Genomic DNA, 16,014 nt, shown 5'->3' with positions numbered 1-16,014 from the left:
ATGATTTAAAACTATATTATTTGATTCCTTAGTATGAGTATAAATCAGCACAAAATCCAAAAACTCAAATAAAACTACTAGTATTTCAAAATTGTAGTACTTTCAAAGGAGTCTACTTAAGTAAAATTGCATTCAATCATAGGTTAACAAAAGGGGAATTAAAGGAAAGCAACGGTCAATTGAGGAAAGAAAAAACACATAATTTCATAATTTATTAAATAAAACAGCCTACATATACGTCTATTACCAGTGGCTGAAAGTATTTTTAAAAAGTACAATTACTCAAGCTCTGTACTTAGGTATACTTTTGAGGAATGTGTACTTTACTTCCCATTTTCTGCTTCTTTCTACTCCACATTTCAGTGATAACCTAGACCTTGCCTAATCCAGCTCTTTGTGGATCAGACTACATTTCCCACAATCCCTTTCACCCACGAAAATATCGCGTCACGAACAACATGGCGGATTAGTAGGTGCATGGGTCCGCTACTCGCTTGCTGCCTTCGATTAATGAAAGCTTATTTCTCCCTGCAAACGACACACATTTTGAACAGGTATGTTTTTATTCTGACACTAGTATCTGTTGCGGTAGTGAAATTATAAATGCGGAAGTCTCATCTACTCAAAATTATCCACAGGACGGGATGAACCAACTCAGACTCTCAACATTACTATAAAACTAGTGTTATCGTGCTCAATTTTGTTTACTTTTGGACTTGTTTCACCCCTTATTGACACGTTTGCCTGTTTCTTGTTTAAATAAGGTTTGTTATCATGTTAGGCGTCTGGTTGTATTTCCTTGCAGTTTTTTTTTTTACATCCAGGTTGAAACAGTGGTCGTCTGCTCGGCTGTCAACGTCACTGACATTAGTCCTGTAGGTTTAAACGAACAGCTGAGGTTTGCACTGCAGTCAAGCTACGTAAAAAAGCATGCATTATATTGCTCATTTTATAGCAAGATGACATGCTTTGTTTCATTTCTGCCGTAAACACTTCTTCATGGTTCTGCATAACATAAACATATAGAGTAAAAACAGACTTTAACATGAATTATGATGCACAATCCTCCTGATCTGTGCATGTTTTCTTATTTATCCTATCAAGTATAGAGCTGCAAGGATTAGTCCATCCCCAGGAAAATAATTTATAAACTAACTTGATAATCGATTAATCATTTTAAGTCTATTTTTTTAAGATTAAGTGCTAAATTATTTGGTTCAAGCGTCTTAAATGTGGATATTTACTGGTTTAACAAGTCCTTTATGGTAGTAGACAGAATATTATTGGGTTATGGATTGTTGGCTGGGGCAAAACCAGACATTATAGGTTTAGTCTTGGGATCTTGGATATATTGGTCAACATTTTTCACTACACTAGACAGATTTTTCCATAATGAAAAAGGTGCTAGTTGCTGCACTAATATGGTATTTAATGTTCTGCAAGGATCCCTATTGAAGAAAAAGTAAGAAAATATTGATGGTGTAAAAAAGATCTAAGTGTGTTCACCCTTCATGTTTTCCACCACAACTCAGGTTAACAAAATCTCCATAGTAATGTTCAACTGGTTGTCAGGTTTTACTGGCTTTACTGATGCAGCTGTGACTTACTGCTTGCTTTCAGGTCACAATGTTTCGTCGGTCAAGATTTAGTATTCGGCCCAATGTCGTGGCAGTAGGGAGAACAGCGGCAACATCTCAGGAAGCCCCTTCAGTAAATCAGGAGGCCAGTGAGACCCCTAAAGATGCCGGTGAGAACGTTACTGCTTCTGCTGTGACAGACAGCACGTCAGCTGCAACTCCATCAGAAAAACCTACAGCCCCAGGGTGAGAGACGGCTTCTAAAATGTGTTGTTGTTTTTAAGGTGTGAACAAAATGACAATCTATACTTTGCTAACAAAAATAACCATTCTTACTTTTGTTTAGGGATGGTAACGACCAAAATGGGGAAGGTGCCAGCTCCTCAGCTGCAGTCCAGAGAAGGAAGCGTTTTTCTGTCAAGCCCAAAGTGGCCCCTGGCCGCCCCTCCGCTCTTGCTCGGACGCCAAAGTCCCCTGCCAAGGCAGCCTCAGAAACACCTGCTACAAAAACAGCTACTGTTGAGGTCCCTGGTTCAGACCTTGACAAGCCAACAACATCAAGACAAACTGGGACTAGAGCCCCCGAGGGTCTCCGGTCTCCAAGGCGGCGGAGGCCTTCGGAAGACAGCAAGCAGCCTAAAGTGCAGCCTAAACCCTCCCTTGACTCCTCTGACAGTCCAGGACCTTCTACTGCTCCTTCAGCTGAGGACTTGCAAGAACAAACCCATCTGTCAGTAGGTAGTAGCAAACTGTCCGACAGCACGTCAGACGGTCAAGTTAAAGAAGTTCCCCTTAGACTACCAGATAAAGTTCCTCCCTCGCTTCCAGACAGAGAAGCTACTGAATTATCAGAGAAAGCTAGGACTCTCGTGTCGTCTAAGAACAGACTTTCCCCGTCACCGCCGGGGTTCTCCTTGAGTAGACTCCTGAATGACCCATCAGACATACAGAGGCTGGAAAAGGCCCGTAAGCTCAGAGAACTGCTCAAACAAGAGATGCACAAAGAAAAGGTGAGCTCAGAATAGTTAGCATTTTTATTCTCATTTTCTTTACTTTATAAGTTTTTAAACTGTTGGACATTTACTAAAACTTCTTGCTTCATTAAAATAAACCTTCCTTATTTGATGTTGCAGAAACTCAAGAAAAACAAGGCACGCGCAAAGGAATATACTTTAGATCCTGCCAAAATGACCATGAGGGACCTTATCCGTTATCTACCAATGTCTAACCCCATGACGTAAGTGCCTGTTCTGCAGTTTGTCAAGCTTGTGTAACACATAATCCTTACCTCTACTAATAACATTTTATTTATGATTATTTTGGATCTGAACAAGGTTTTTGTGGTTCCTTGACGTAATGTGGCTGCAATTTGCTATTTTTGCAGATCTAGTTTAGAAGACTCGGTACAGGAGAATGAGACTGTTGTCCCACCTTCACCACAAAGAGAAGAGTAAGTTAATCCTATCAATCGGTTTGAATCCTTTATAGTTTTATTGGTGTCTCTTTTAATTTAGGAACAGTACTATACAATATTGCTTAATTCATTTGCTTCATCTTTATACTAATGCATGTCTTTGTATTTGGTGTTTTATGTTTTTTTTTTTTTTTTTTTTAAATACAAGTTGTTCTCATGGAAATCAGTTTAACACTGTCTGAAAGTTGAAGCCATTTCAACATAAGACTAAACCATATTTTTTAAGAGCTGCAAAAGCCCACGACTGAAACACGCTTTAAAAACATAAAAGAAAAATACAGCTTAAAATTAAGTCTATATAGGTAATGAGCTTCACGAGTATCCACAATTAAGGCCAATGAAGGTAAGATGGCCAAAAATATTTAGGAAACTATAACAAGGAATATTGGAGAAAATTTGTGTTGTTTAATTGTTATGCTAAATCGAATGATTCTTACAAATTTATGGGGAAAATCCTGATTTCTTCAAAGTAAAATCCATAAACCATATATTAAGTAAAGAGTACTATTAAATAAAAATAACAATAACGTATTTGTTCAGTGAATAGCAGTAACACTGAGCTGTCAAAAGTCTTACGTTAAGGTGTATTTAGTTTGCTGCTCATCTGAGGTAGAGAGCACTGGGAAAGCTTTGCATCCTCCTCTCGACAAAATAATAGTTAACATGTTAACATATTAAGATGAACAGATCGCTTGTATAAAAACCTTCCTTCTTTTTCCTGACATTTTCAATGTAATCGTCACAGGTCACCAGAGCGAGCACAGGAACCTGAAGTCCCCCTCAAAATTGCAAGCCCGAGGGAGGAGGTGGAAGAAGAAGAGGAGGCGCCAGCAGCAGCCGCGGCAGAGGGAGAGGGAGAGGGAGACGAAGATGAAGAGCAGGATGAATCGATTATGGTTCCACAGGTCAAAGTAGCAGAGGACGGCTCACTGATCATTGATGAGGAGAGGTCAGTGGACGTCTGTAGGTCATGAAATACATTACTCCATATGTATTTACTTCTCATTTTATTATTGTAGGCAAAATGTTGAAAACATTTTAAATTCACTAGTTTTTCATCTTGATAGGAAGTGACAAATAATGTCTACACATACATCTAGAACATGCTTTCCTGTTAACAATGGAAATTATGGGTCACAATACAGACTTAAGCATTTAAAAACATGTTGTAAACTGGCCATTTAAGTATGTTATAGCCAACTTAAGATACACAATGAGGGCTAAATGCTTCCCCCCCACTCTTACACAAACACACACACACACACACACACACACACACACACACACACACACACACACACACACACACACACACACACACACACACACACACACACACACACACACACACACACTCAAATATGTGTTCTGCTTATTGTTCCTTCACTTCCATGTTTGTTCTTCACTGTGCAGAATGATGTGTGTGCAGAGTTGGCACTTGTTAGTTTGGAAGCCTATCATGGCCCAACATGCAGCTTACACAAATATGATTTGGAAATTGGAAACTTGGAGCACACATACAGTGACAAAGGATTTCTCAGTGATGCAGGAGACATCTTGTGCCCTGCTAAAATTTGAAATGAAACATATTTGCATATTAATAGATTCTGAATGTTTTCAATGAGGGAGGAGCTGTAGATGTGCTTTTAATAATTTGAAGATAGTTTGTTGAACCATTTTGTGGGGAAAAGGGAGTATTTCAGTTTGTCCTAAAACATGTCTGTAGGGGATTTTTTTAATCATATCCTGTCAACCTGTGTCTCAGCTTGACTGTGGAAGTCATGCGTGCGAAAGGGCCAAACCCAGCACAGGGTCGAGATCCCATCTTTGAGCGTGGTTCCACTACAACATACTCAAGCTTCAGAAAGGCGACCTATTCAAAGCCCTGGTCCAGTGAAGGTTGGTTGAACTGATATGGATAATGAATTATAACATTTCAAAATAACTAATTTTGTGCTAATATTTTGTTCATGTTGGCTTTTAACGTCGTATTTTTTGTTGTTTTCCATCAGAAACAGACATGTTCTTCCTGGCAATTAGCATGGTGGGCACAGACTTCTCCATGATCTGTCAACTATTTCCTCACAGACCACGATCAGAGATAAAGGTCAGTGATTAACACAGATATATAATGTATTTATAGAACATGATAATGAAGAGGCATCAAATACTCAATAAAATGTGTGTTTGGGTTAATTGCATCGATTTAAACTTTCAGAACAAATTCAAAAAAGAAGAGCGAGAGAACACATGGAGGATTGACAAAGCTTTCAGTAAGTGTTTAGTTGTCTGTTGTCAGTTTGATCACTGTGAAGCTTATAAGGTTCAGTTTAGCTTCTTGAGTATGTACCATAGACTGTATATAAAATGGACGTAACATCCGTGACGTCACCCATTGGTTTGTGGACTGCTGCTTGGAAGCGAATAGTTTCGGATCTGGGCAGAGCCATCTTGAAAATTTCCAATGCATGCCGGGAAAAACCCCCCACAGATTCTACTTATATGGGGATCAGGAGGGGCATGAAGCGCCCTCCTGAACCTTTGAACCAATCAACCTGTCAATCACGACGTAACCACGCCCTAATGCATACCCTGCTTTATCGTCAAATTTAAAATCAGGGAGGCCAAAATTTCACAAATGAACATCATACTGCATTGAAGAAGGCTTTAAACTAGCGATTGAGACCATAAACACATTTTGAAAACGTTTACTGAGGTTAGAAATCAAGTGAGAAGTTGGTGAATTCTCCATTGACTTGTATAGAGACGGAAGTCCTTTTGACACCAAAACGGTCGCCCCCTGGTGGCCTTTTGATAGAATGCAGTTTTAAGTTCCTTCCGCATTGGCATCATTTCAGAGGACTGGAACTCCCCGCCTGATATGTACTTTTAAATGATTTCCTAATACAATCTCAATCAAACATTTACTGCTGATTTACATTGACTGATTGTTTTGCAGGAGAAAGGCGTAAACTGGACATAGAGTATTTTTCTAAGCTGCTGGAGAAGATTTTGGAAGTTCGGAAAAGCAGGAAGAAACTCAAGTCACTCTCTGATAAAATTTCCCCAAAGAAGCGCAAGAGAAAGACAAAGGGTAATGCTGTACACACTTTTTAACAAGTGCAGTACTCAGTGAGTTGTGTGTTATTGCTTTATAACTTAAATATTCAGGGTTAAAGATTTAACAACTGTTGTCTGTGTTCTCTTTCCTTCAACAGGCAAAAAAGCTACAAGGAAGCTGAGTGATGTGGAGGAGGAAGATGAGGAAGAGGAGGGTGAACTTCCTGACTTTGAGGAGGAGGAGGAAGGAGAGAAGGAGAATGAGGACCTCTGTAATGAGGGAGGAGCCCCTGTTTCTAAGCCTAAGAGGAAACGCAAAAGAAAGAATGAAAAGGATGCATCAACTGAGGAAACAAATGACAAGAACAAACAAACTGGTGAAAAAAGCAATGAACAAGGTAAAAACAGGTTTATTATAGTGCATTTAGTTTATGTATGAAAATCTTGATGTTACAAAACATGGTAGATTTTCAATACTATGAGTATGTGTGCATGCTCACTCAATAAACACACAAAGGGACCATTGTCAGGTTATGAAATAATGTAATCAAATAATATAATCAGAATACAATACATCATATTTCTGAGAGAGGGAAAGAGAATACATAACACCAAGCACTTACCTTTTGTCTCTCTGACAAGTTGTATAGGATCTGAAAATATCTGGTGTTAACCTTAAAAGTCAGTGAACAACCCTCAGATAGAAACAAGGGTGAAGAGTTCAACTAGCGGAGGAAAAGCATTTCTTCACAACCATGTATGTCAGAACGACAGCACACAGGTGTGACGAGTAACATTGTAACATTGCTATCACATTAAAGAGTAAACAACACTGTCTTTTAATGGCTTGTCAGATCAACACATTAAAGAGACATAGATATCTACACAACTATTATTTGTCTTATCACTGGCTCAGACAAAAGTACAATAACATAGCAAGGAGCTAAGTTTAAAATACACACAGTATGAAGATATTTCATATAACAAACTAATGCTGAGCATTTAGCTTAAAAACACCATTTGAAAGATATATAATTTACAAAAAATACATCGAACGCTACTGCAATTTAAATCTGACTCTGGCACCTCATGCCTATTTTTTTTTCTTCAATATCATATCAGGTTTTGCATGCGTGCTTGCTGCAGCTTAAAGTTTTGTTTTTTTCATGATCAGATGAGGCCGGCATGCCTGAAGATGTTGAGGAAGTTCAACCTCCGAAACCTACCAGGTACAATAATGTCATCATGGCTCACACTCTGACATTGCAACCAGAAACATTCCCAATTCCCAAAGAAATCACAATATAATATATAATATAATTGCATATTTTCAGTGATTTATCTGTGTTTGTTTTGTAGGTATGGGAGAGTGCCCAAACCAACCAAGCACTTAAATTACCTTGCCAAGGAAGAAGGACATTCATCTGCATCTGAAACCACTCCTGCATCTCCAGCGAGGACTGCCGCTGCTGCTTCTGATGCCAAGCCTAAAGCCAAATGCGCAGCTAAGAGGACGAGACTATCAAAGCCAAAACCAGCCCAAGAGTCCAAAAGGCCCAAATTAGTGACTCTCAGGGCTTCTCAGTCAGATTACAGTGATGAGGAGGATGGAAATCAGACAGAGATAAAGGAGGTGGATGACCCATGGCCTGTATGCAGCTCCGCTAAGGACAGCAGTGCCCCTGCGTTTGTGCCTGACTTCCTGAAATCCCCACAACCTGAAATTATAGAGGTGGAAGAAACTATGGAGGAGGTATGTTAATCAACTTGTCATCAGGTCTTGCACAGATACATTCCAAACATAATTTTTTACATTTTTTTTTACATTTTTCTTACAACAAACATTTTTTTGCATTAGTTTTTCTTTTGTGCATGGTTTTACATTCCATAATTCATACCCTCCACTCTGGCTCCTTCCCCCCATTTCACACTTAGCTTGATATCTTGGCCAATATGCCTGATGTGTTGGGCATCTCGCAAGATGCCCTGTGCCCTGATGCCTCATGTGAGCGGGCACAAAATGAGACAGGGACAGCTGAACCCTGTGAGCATCAGTTGGACCTGCTGGTTGTAAGTGTCCCGTGCCTAAAATGTAGTCCCAATGAAAGTACATTATTAACCCCAGTTACACTTTTCATTTTATTATAATTTCTGAAATCAAATCTAAAATACCTGATCTATCGACAAATTCATATTTTGACAGCCATCTTGTGGTAAGGTGTTGTCAAGTGACTCATAAGTGGGAAGAAAATGACACAAGTGTAACTGGGGCTACTTTAATTCATATTTTCTACATACAACATCCTTTTACAATTCAAGTCTGAGAGAAGCTTTAAATGAAACTTACAGTATATGTGTTTCCTTTGCAGGATGTTATAGACTTCCTTTCTTCAGAACACACAGAAGGTATGTTGAGGATTTATAACAAGTAGCTCCCAGTGAAAAATGTATATGTTTTACATAGTACAGAAATATTAATTTTTTTTGGGGGGGGGGGATTTCTGTGTAGTATCTGAGGATGCCAGCTACAATGAGGCTGCTCAAACCCTGTTGACCATCGGCAACCTGACTCATCTCTCTCAGTCAGCATCGAATCAAACAACCACACAAGATCATATAACTGGTTAGTGACACAGAAGCCACAATATTTATTACATTGGATTTGGCTTTAGATTGTTTGAGATGATTTTAAATTAAGTTTAAACTGTATCTTTTTTCGTTAATTGCAGTAATAACGTCAGTCGATGTAGATGAAACCAGTCAACTCATAGAAGAAGAGATTGCAGCAATGGCAGTTGCACAAGAGGAAACCAGCGCCACTCCTTCTGTGTCTGCAGCTACTGGTCACAGAGTTACAGAAACATCAGAGACTGTTGCCACTGTGGAGCCTCAAAATAGTGCAACAGACAAGGAGCTTTTATCTCCGACTGGTGAAGAAACCATTATTAAAAGCAGTGATCAGACGAGTAGCGAGCAGAAGACAGTTTCTGATACGGACTCAACCCCTCAATTACATTCAGGTTCAGAGATTTCAAATAAAGATTCCCCACAGACCAGGAGAGGACGCTTATCCAAGGTGAAACCAAAACCTAACCTTGGCCGAGCCTCAAGGACTGCACTGTCAAAATCTCAACCAGATGCATCGACACAAGGGACCGCTGAAAAGAGCCAAACGGTTGCTCCTGACCTTTCTCAACCCACTGAGATTCAACCAGCTGCTGAAGAAACAACCTTTAGGTTATCAGAGTCTCGTCCAGTATCGATAAAAGATGACATTTCCTCTGAAAACCAGAGTCATACCTTTTCTGGGGCCCAGTTTGAACCCATCTTAGAACCAGCCACTAGAGACACAACGTCCGCAGATGAAAAACTGACATCTCACGCTGGTATAATTGAAAGTGTCTTTAACATCCCAGCAGCATCTGAAACAGCAGTCACAGAATCACAAGTCGAACAAAGGTCTACCATTGATTCAGCTACAGTTCAAGAAAGCAGCGATGGTGATGCTGCTTCCGTCGCACCTGCAGAAGAGTTACCCGTCTGCCAGAAAGAAGAGAGTGAAGGTGCATCTGATAATCAGACCAGGAAGAGTCGATTCAAGAAAGTCAAGCCCAAACCCAAACTACCACAGACGTCAAGAACTGTACGGTCTAAACCTCAAACAACAGAAGACCCTCCAGAGAAAGATACCAGCTCCTCTTCAAACCTTGAATCCACTGACAAAACAACAGCAGAGGTAGAATCACAACCAACTTGCACCACCTGCCCTGAAAATCCAAGCACTTCAGTTTCGTTACCATCCTTGGATTCAGGCTCTACTCTTAAACCCACAGAGGAACCGTCTTCAATTGAGGGGATAAAGACAGTTGATTGGGTAGACTCAGGTGCAGCAACATTGGGTCAGAGTGATCCAGAAGCACAGTGTGAACCAAGTTGTGAACAGGCCACCAGAAGCATAGGATCAAGATCTGAATCCAAAGATGAAAAACTGACATCTCATGCTGAAACAACAGCCACTAGTCCTAATAATCCAGCGACATCTAAACCAGCAATTACAGAATCACAAGTTAAACGAGGAGATGAAGGCAGTGGCAATCCTGCAGCATGTGATACACCTGTGGAAGAGTTACCTGTCAGTCAGAAAGAAGAAAGTGAAGTTGCGCCTACCTGTCAGAATAAGAGAAGTCGATTAACAAAGGTCAAACCAAACCTGCCACAGACATCGAGAATTGCAAGGTCCAAACCTCAAACCACAAAGGAGCCCGTTGAACTCATGGAGATTGTGGAGAAAACCTCCAGCCTGACATCAGAGCCTGAATCCTCACACAATAAAGTAGCAGAAGTGGAGCCACAACCAACCTGCAGCACCACATCTCCTGAAAAACCTCAAAGTAGTGCTTCAGTTGTGGTACCATCATTGGAATTAGGCTCTACTCATGAACCCACACAGGAATTATCTTCAACTGAGGAGAAAAACACAAATGTTGGCCTTCAACTGGACTCAAGCTCAGAGGGCTCAGAGCAAAATTTATCTCAAAGAAGGCGACGTTTAGCAAAGGCCAAAACCAATTTAGGAATATCCACCAGAGCAACACATCCAAAATCACAGCCAAAGGAAATCGGTACATTCTCAACACAGCACTCTTCAAATGTAACCTCAGAACAACAGCCTGTGGCCAATACGAGTGGACAAGCTAAACTGGAATCCATAGAGAAAGATGAGAAGCACTTGACATCCCCACACTCAGAAAAGTCATTAAATAGTACAAATGATACGGGTAGCTCCTCTGATACTATCATCGTGGCAACATCTTCAGTTGCTGAGAGTCGGTCTATATTGACAGACCCGACCGCCGCAGATAAAAGCAGCGCAAAACCAACAGTTGAAGGGGAATCCACAGGGGACAGCACTTCAAGTCACAACAAGGTGGAGGCTTCAAAAGATGGTTCAGCAGAGCCAAAAATTAAATCTATACTCCCGGCTAATGTACAGTCCACACCAGATCCGAAAGAAACCGCTCAGCAGCAACATTCAGAGATAAAAAGTCAAGATTCTGTCCAACACGTTTCTGAGACCACTGAAGCTAATCTGACAACGAACGACAAATCTCAAGCCCCCAAAAGGTAAGGGATTAGTCATATTTTACTGATTCTGTGTCGACATTTAGTTGTTGCACTACAGAAAGGTGTAAGAGAATATAAACACTGCTCTCATTTTGCAAAGCTTTGGTTTTTTAAAAGAAGTTTTAACATAATTGTTTCTTTCCACACTTATAGCAGCGATGATACTCAATCACCAATAAAATCCCCTCAAGCTCGTAGAGGCAGGCTTATTAAACCCAAACCTAACCTGGGAAGCAGCAGCAGTCGATCTCAACAACCCCAACAACCACAGAACACAACACAAGCAGAAACAGGTTTGACACCTCTTTTCTTTTTTTTTAATGAAACTTTCCTTACCTGAAAGAATACTTCATATATGACCCTGCAGTGCTTTTCCCGATTACTGTGATGCTTCCTCTTTTCCATAGATTCTTGCACTCACTCAGAAGGTGTTAATGCTTCTGGTTCACACGGATCTGTCACTGAACCTAAACCTGATATCCAGGAACCAGTAGAGGGAGCTATTGAACAACTAAGTAACAAAGAGTCCCCTCCAAATGATGCTGGGGTGGCCTCAGGCTGCGTGACAAAAGCACCAGAGAATTCTACCCTGGTAAGAAAAGTAATCAGTATGTGAAGAAGTAGGAAGTGAGCACTGCATATCTGATTATAGTATTTTTATGTCCTGTTAAGCATAGGTTAAGCATCAAGAACCTTTTCCACATTAAAGGATTTAACCATCAAATGTTTGTGTCTGACTCTCTTAGCAATCCCAGGATGCATCGACATCAAGTACTGCAAAGGCCGAAAGTTCACAAGTATCCGAGAGTATCACAATTTTGCCAGAGAGTAAGTCAATCATAAATTATCGACTACTACAAACAGTATATGCACTCTGATTTTTGGCTAAAACTCTCTTGCTCTCCCTCTCAGTGTTGTCGTTGCCCTCAGATCCAGATGAACCCTTTTTTATTCTCTCTCTGACTGAGATCCCAGTCTGCTCCTCAGGGGAGGTGGTGGACAGCACGTCTGAGCCACTTCCTTATCTCCCCGTAACAGATGCATCAATGCAGCCACAGAGGTTAGTACCCGCCTTTATCAGCTAGTCATCCAGGCAGGCATGTAGCCGAGTTTGCTCCGTGTCTGATTGTGCAACCGTACTCACCCCTCAGCAGTGGTCCTGGAGAGAGTGCAGCAGCGGAGGGACATGTGGCTCTCTCTAAAGTCCTTGAGCCTGTGTCCTCGGAGCCTACTGGTGAGACAGGCCTCATTAGTGTAAAAGATACTGGGCCAGAGTCATCTGCATTTACAGTAAGTGAAATTACAACAAGATCATATAACTGGGTTTTATGCTGTCTTTAATTTTGTTTTATGGATCTTAATACTAAGTTTAATTTTTATTAATATTTTATAGTTTTTTGTAATTTATATGTAGAATTTTATCATTTTATTTAGACTTATGTCTTATTATTTATATTTTATTTTATTGTTTTTTGTAATTTATATGTAGAATTTATCATTTTATTTAGACTTATGTCTTATTATTTATATTTTATTTTTATTTTACTTATATTTTACTGTTTAAAAATGTAAATCTTTTTATTTCTAACCAATTATTATCTTTTATTCTTGTTTTGCTCAATTAAGTATTTTAATGCAGGTTTTCTTAAATCTTTTTATTTCTAACCAATTATTATCTTTTATTGTTTATTCATTTATCTTATATACATTTTACAAGTCACCTTGTTCTAATTTGGTACTTTACTCGTATGTTGGTGGTGCATTAGTCTCCCAATTCCTATTTACCAACCTGTGTTTATCAGTCCCTTTAAAAAAAAATAAAAAAAATTGCATTCAACTTATATGAAAAGTGCTATATAAATAAGGTTTGACACAATATGATAGAATGTTTCTTTTTGTCCCCCATCAGAGCTCAACAAAGGAGAATCCAGTGGATCCACAAGGTAACAAAACTGCATGTTTCTCTATTAATGCTTATCCATGGTGGTTAATATTGTATTACTAATGTCTTAATGTTGATTGTGTGTGTTAATGTAACAGAAAGTACTAGAGTCCAGCCAACCAAGTTATCAAATACTGTAGAGAAAAGTGAGGAGACAAACACTCCTGCTACGAAGCAGAGACTAACAGGCACTGGAAGAAGAGGTACACAAAAAACAAATACACACTCATTACATGCACTCTCAGCAAATTGGACTCATTTTTATCATGTGCCCATCTCTTTTTGAACCAGCCAAACTGCAGGTTAAGCCGAGCACTACAAGGACAAAACATGCTAGTAAGACCTCCGCTGCCAAAGAAGCAGAGCTGATCCCCATCCAAGAAAACACCATCCAAGACTCGGAGGTTCCTGGACCTTCTGTGCAGCCAGAAGCCTTTGATGCTAAAGCAAGCGAGGAGGTTGTCACCGAACCACAGAAAGGAAACAGTGATCATGTAGACACGGAAAAGGAGACAGTTGGAAAAACCCCTGAGGATAGCAGCTCAGGAGCACAAGCAAGAGGGACTAGTAGTCGGACAAGGTGAGGAAAAACAATAAGTCTGCAAATAAAAATTATTTTCATTTGCTATTAAGCTGTTAATTATTTTTTTCGATTAGTTGTTAGGTCCTTCATAAGAAGCCAGAAAATGGTGAAAAATGTTGATAACTGTTTCCCCGAGCACAAGAAGACAACCTCAGATGTTTTGTTTTGTCAGTCCACAACCCAAAGATACTCAGTTTACTGCAATACAAGACTAAAGAAACAAAATAATAGAAGCTGGAACCAGAGAATTTAGACATTTTTCTTAAAAATGACTCAAAATGATGAATCAATCATCAAAATAGCTGCCAATTAATTTTGTGGATATGGACTTATCAATCAGTTGAAAACAATCAAATAAAACCTTTATATGCTTTGTTGAAAGCAGATACATGTCCTTGATTTTCTTGAATCATGCTGATATGTTTATTGTAACAGTGTTTAATTCTTTTGTGTTTTTCAGAAAACCAAAAGGCTTCCTCTGCTTCCTCTCTGAGCCGGACACCGCCGCCCCTTCAAACACTCCTCGACGAGGCAAAGTAGCTTCCAAGGGACCTAAGGTTAAACCTCAACATGTAGCAAGACCACGGTCGACCCCACCACCTGTAGCCTCAACATCCCGAGATATCATTCCAACTACCACTCCGACACAAATGCCAGAAGAACCCTGCTCACCGTCCTCTACCACATCACCTACAAACACAGAGGTGGAACAGACTGCTGAGCACAGCCGACTACACTCAGACTCACCTCCTAGCATTCCTAGCACCTCTCAGTGTGTAGCTGAGGTAAGGAGGGTACAGATGCCACAGAGAGGGATTTGGGGGCGGTTGTCTGAATTCAGTGCATTTTTTTTCATGCCTTCATGGAGAAAAATACCTCTGATCCTTTCTTCTTCTTCTGCTTTATAGGTTTCAGTTTCCCAGCAAAGCGACTGTGTGGAGAGCAGCTCAATATATGAGGAGCCCACAAGTGTGTCTCAGTACTTCTTAAGTGACATTTTTACAGAAGTGGAAGAGGGATAAAAGCCATTGAGAGACAGTGTGAGAAGAGGAACCTACCGACCGGCTTACCTTTTTATTTTATTTTTATTTTGTTGTGTTAAATTATCTCTGTTAAAGGTTAATTTATGACTAAAAGACTGTTTTGCAGTGAAGCTAAGTTAAGTAGACTGACAGACATGTTTTCAATTTCACCTGCACTTGTATATGTACATGTATAGTTTCAATTTGCTCAAATGCCTTTTTAAACAGCCATTAGTTCAAATAATTAATATAGTATTGTATACATTAAACTCACTAATTTTACTGAATGAGTTGACAGCTCTTTTACAGTTCATTGCTCAAGCCTCAAATGCCCTGTTTTTTATCAAGTACATGTAAAAATGTGAATATTGTACAAAAGCTACATGTTTTTTTTGTTCTTCTTTTTTTCATATTTGTCTTATTTGAACACGGATTACTTGACATGTACAGTACTGCATTTAAATGTATTGCCCCTCATAATGCCCCTTGTTTATAATCTGTTCCAATCTAAAACTAATTTTATTTAAAGGATGTCTTAAAATTGGCTTTTCATTTAGAGAACTGATACAGCACTAAAATGTATGGTTGGCATTGACGAAAAGCACGTCATGACAAACTGCATTGAATGTTGACAGCACCACCGATGTATTCAAGTTCTGTATTTATGACCTACGTGTGCATCTCAATAGGAATTTAATTCCTTGATAAGGAGACTAATAATTACACCATGCAATAATGCACTTCAGCTATTCATAGTACCACAAATCATGACCTCAGAAATGGGCTTGTATAAGTATACTGTATAAGCTTTTCAGTGACGGTAAGCCTTTTTGTTGCAAGGTGGCTGGATTAAATTGCTTTGATGTGTACTGTGATTATCATACTGCGTCAACCTCACTCGCTCAGTAATGACTAAGGGAATTTTGGAAGTAATTCATGTGTTTTCTATCTAATTTAAGATTTATAAGATCCAGGAAGTAACTCAAGTAATGCCATTATTGTTTCATTTGAGTAAAATAAATGAATCTCATTATAATTGGTCATTAAACATTACATTTCAGGGTAACTGCCTCTTCTTTATTCTTACAAGACATGTTTATTTTGTCAGATACTGTATTACAGTAGATGTTATATAGTATCATTGTGAATCACTGTATATTGAGGCATACATTGTGTGTGATGGAGCTGTCAGGAATAAAAGACTCAGGTTTGTGACGCCTCTAATCCTGCAC

At 39.5% G+C, this 16,014-nt stretch overlaps 1 protein-coding gene across 4 annotated transcripts; it reads left to right on the top strand.

The window, feature by feature from the left end:
- The first annotated feature begins 461 nt into the window (after window positions 1–461).
- On the top strand, window positions 462–15,818 carry zgc:162472 (uncharacterized protein LOC553495 homolog). Of its 4 annotated transcripts, none has more exons than XM_062434768.1 (27): window positions 462–554; window positions 1,621–1,823; window positions 1,924–2,587; window positions 2,711–2,814; window positions 2,962–3,027; window positions 3,797–4,000; window positions 4,817–4,950; window positions 5,064–5,158; window positions 5,270–5,324; window positions 6,011–6,145; window positions 6,270–6,509; window positions 7,286–7,340; window positions 7,471–7,864; window positions 8,047–8,181; window positions 8,481–8,517; window positions 8,621–8,734; window positions 8,841–11,235; window positions 11,392–11,528; window positions 11,643–11,827; window positions 11,982–12,063; window positions 12,148–12,295; window positions 12,387–12,525; window positions 13,145–13,178; window positions 13,276–13,380; window positions 13,469–13,757; window positions 14,221–14,545; window positions 14,669–15,818. In XM_062434768.1, exons 2-27 carry the CDS (start codon window positions 1,627–1,629, stop codon window positions 14,780–14,782), a joined length of 6,582 nt encoding a protein of 2,193 aa, XP_062290752.1. In that variant the 5' UTR covers window positions 462–554; window positions 1,621–1,626; the 3' UTR covers window positions 14,783–15,818. The 4 variants fall into 4 exon arrangements, with proteins under 4 accessions (XP_062290752.1, XP_062290753.1, XP_062290754.1 ...); XM_062434769.1 differs by having other exon boundaries at window positions 11,389–11,528; window positions 12,390–12,525; XM_062434770.1 differs by having other exon boundaries at window positions 11,389–11,528; window positions 12,387–12,509; window positions 13,147–13,178.
- The last annotated feature ends 196 nt before the right edge of the window (window positions 15,819–16,014 follow it).

This window comes from Scomber scombrus, chromosome 15 (assembly GCF_963691925.1).
Source record: "Scomber scombrus chromosome 15, fScoSco1.1, whole genome shotgun sequence".
Lineage (NCBI taxonomy): Eukaryota > Metazoa > Chordata > Actinopteri > Scombriformes > Scombridae > Scomber > Scomber scombrus.
The sequence above is the reverse complement of the archived record's forward strand: the minus strand, read 5'-3'. Positions and strand labels throughout refer to the sequence as shown.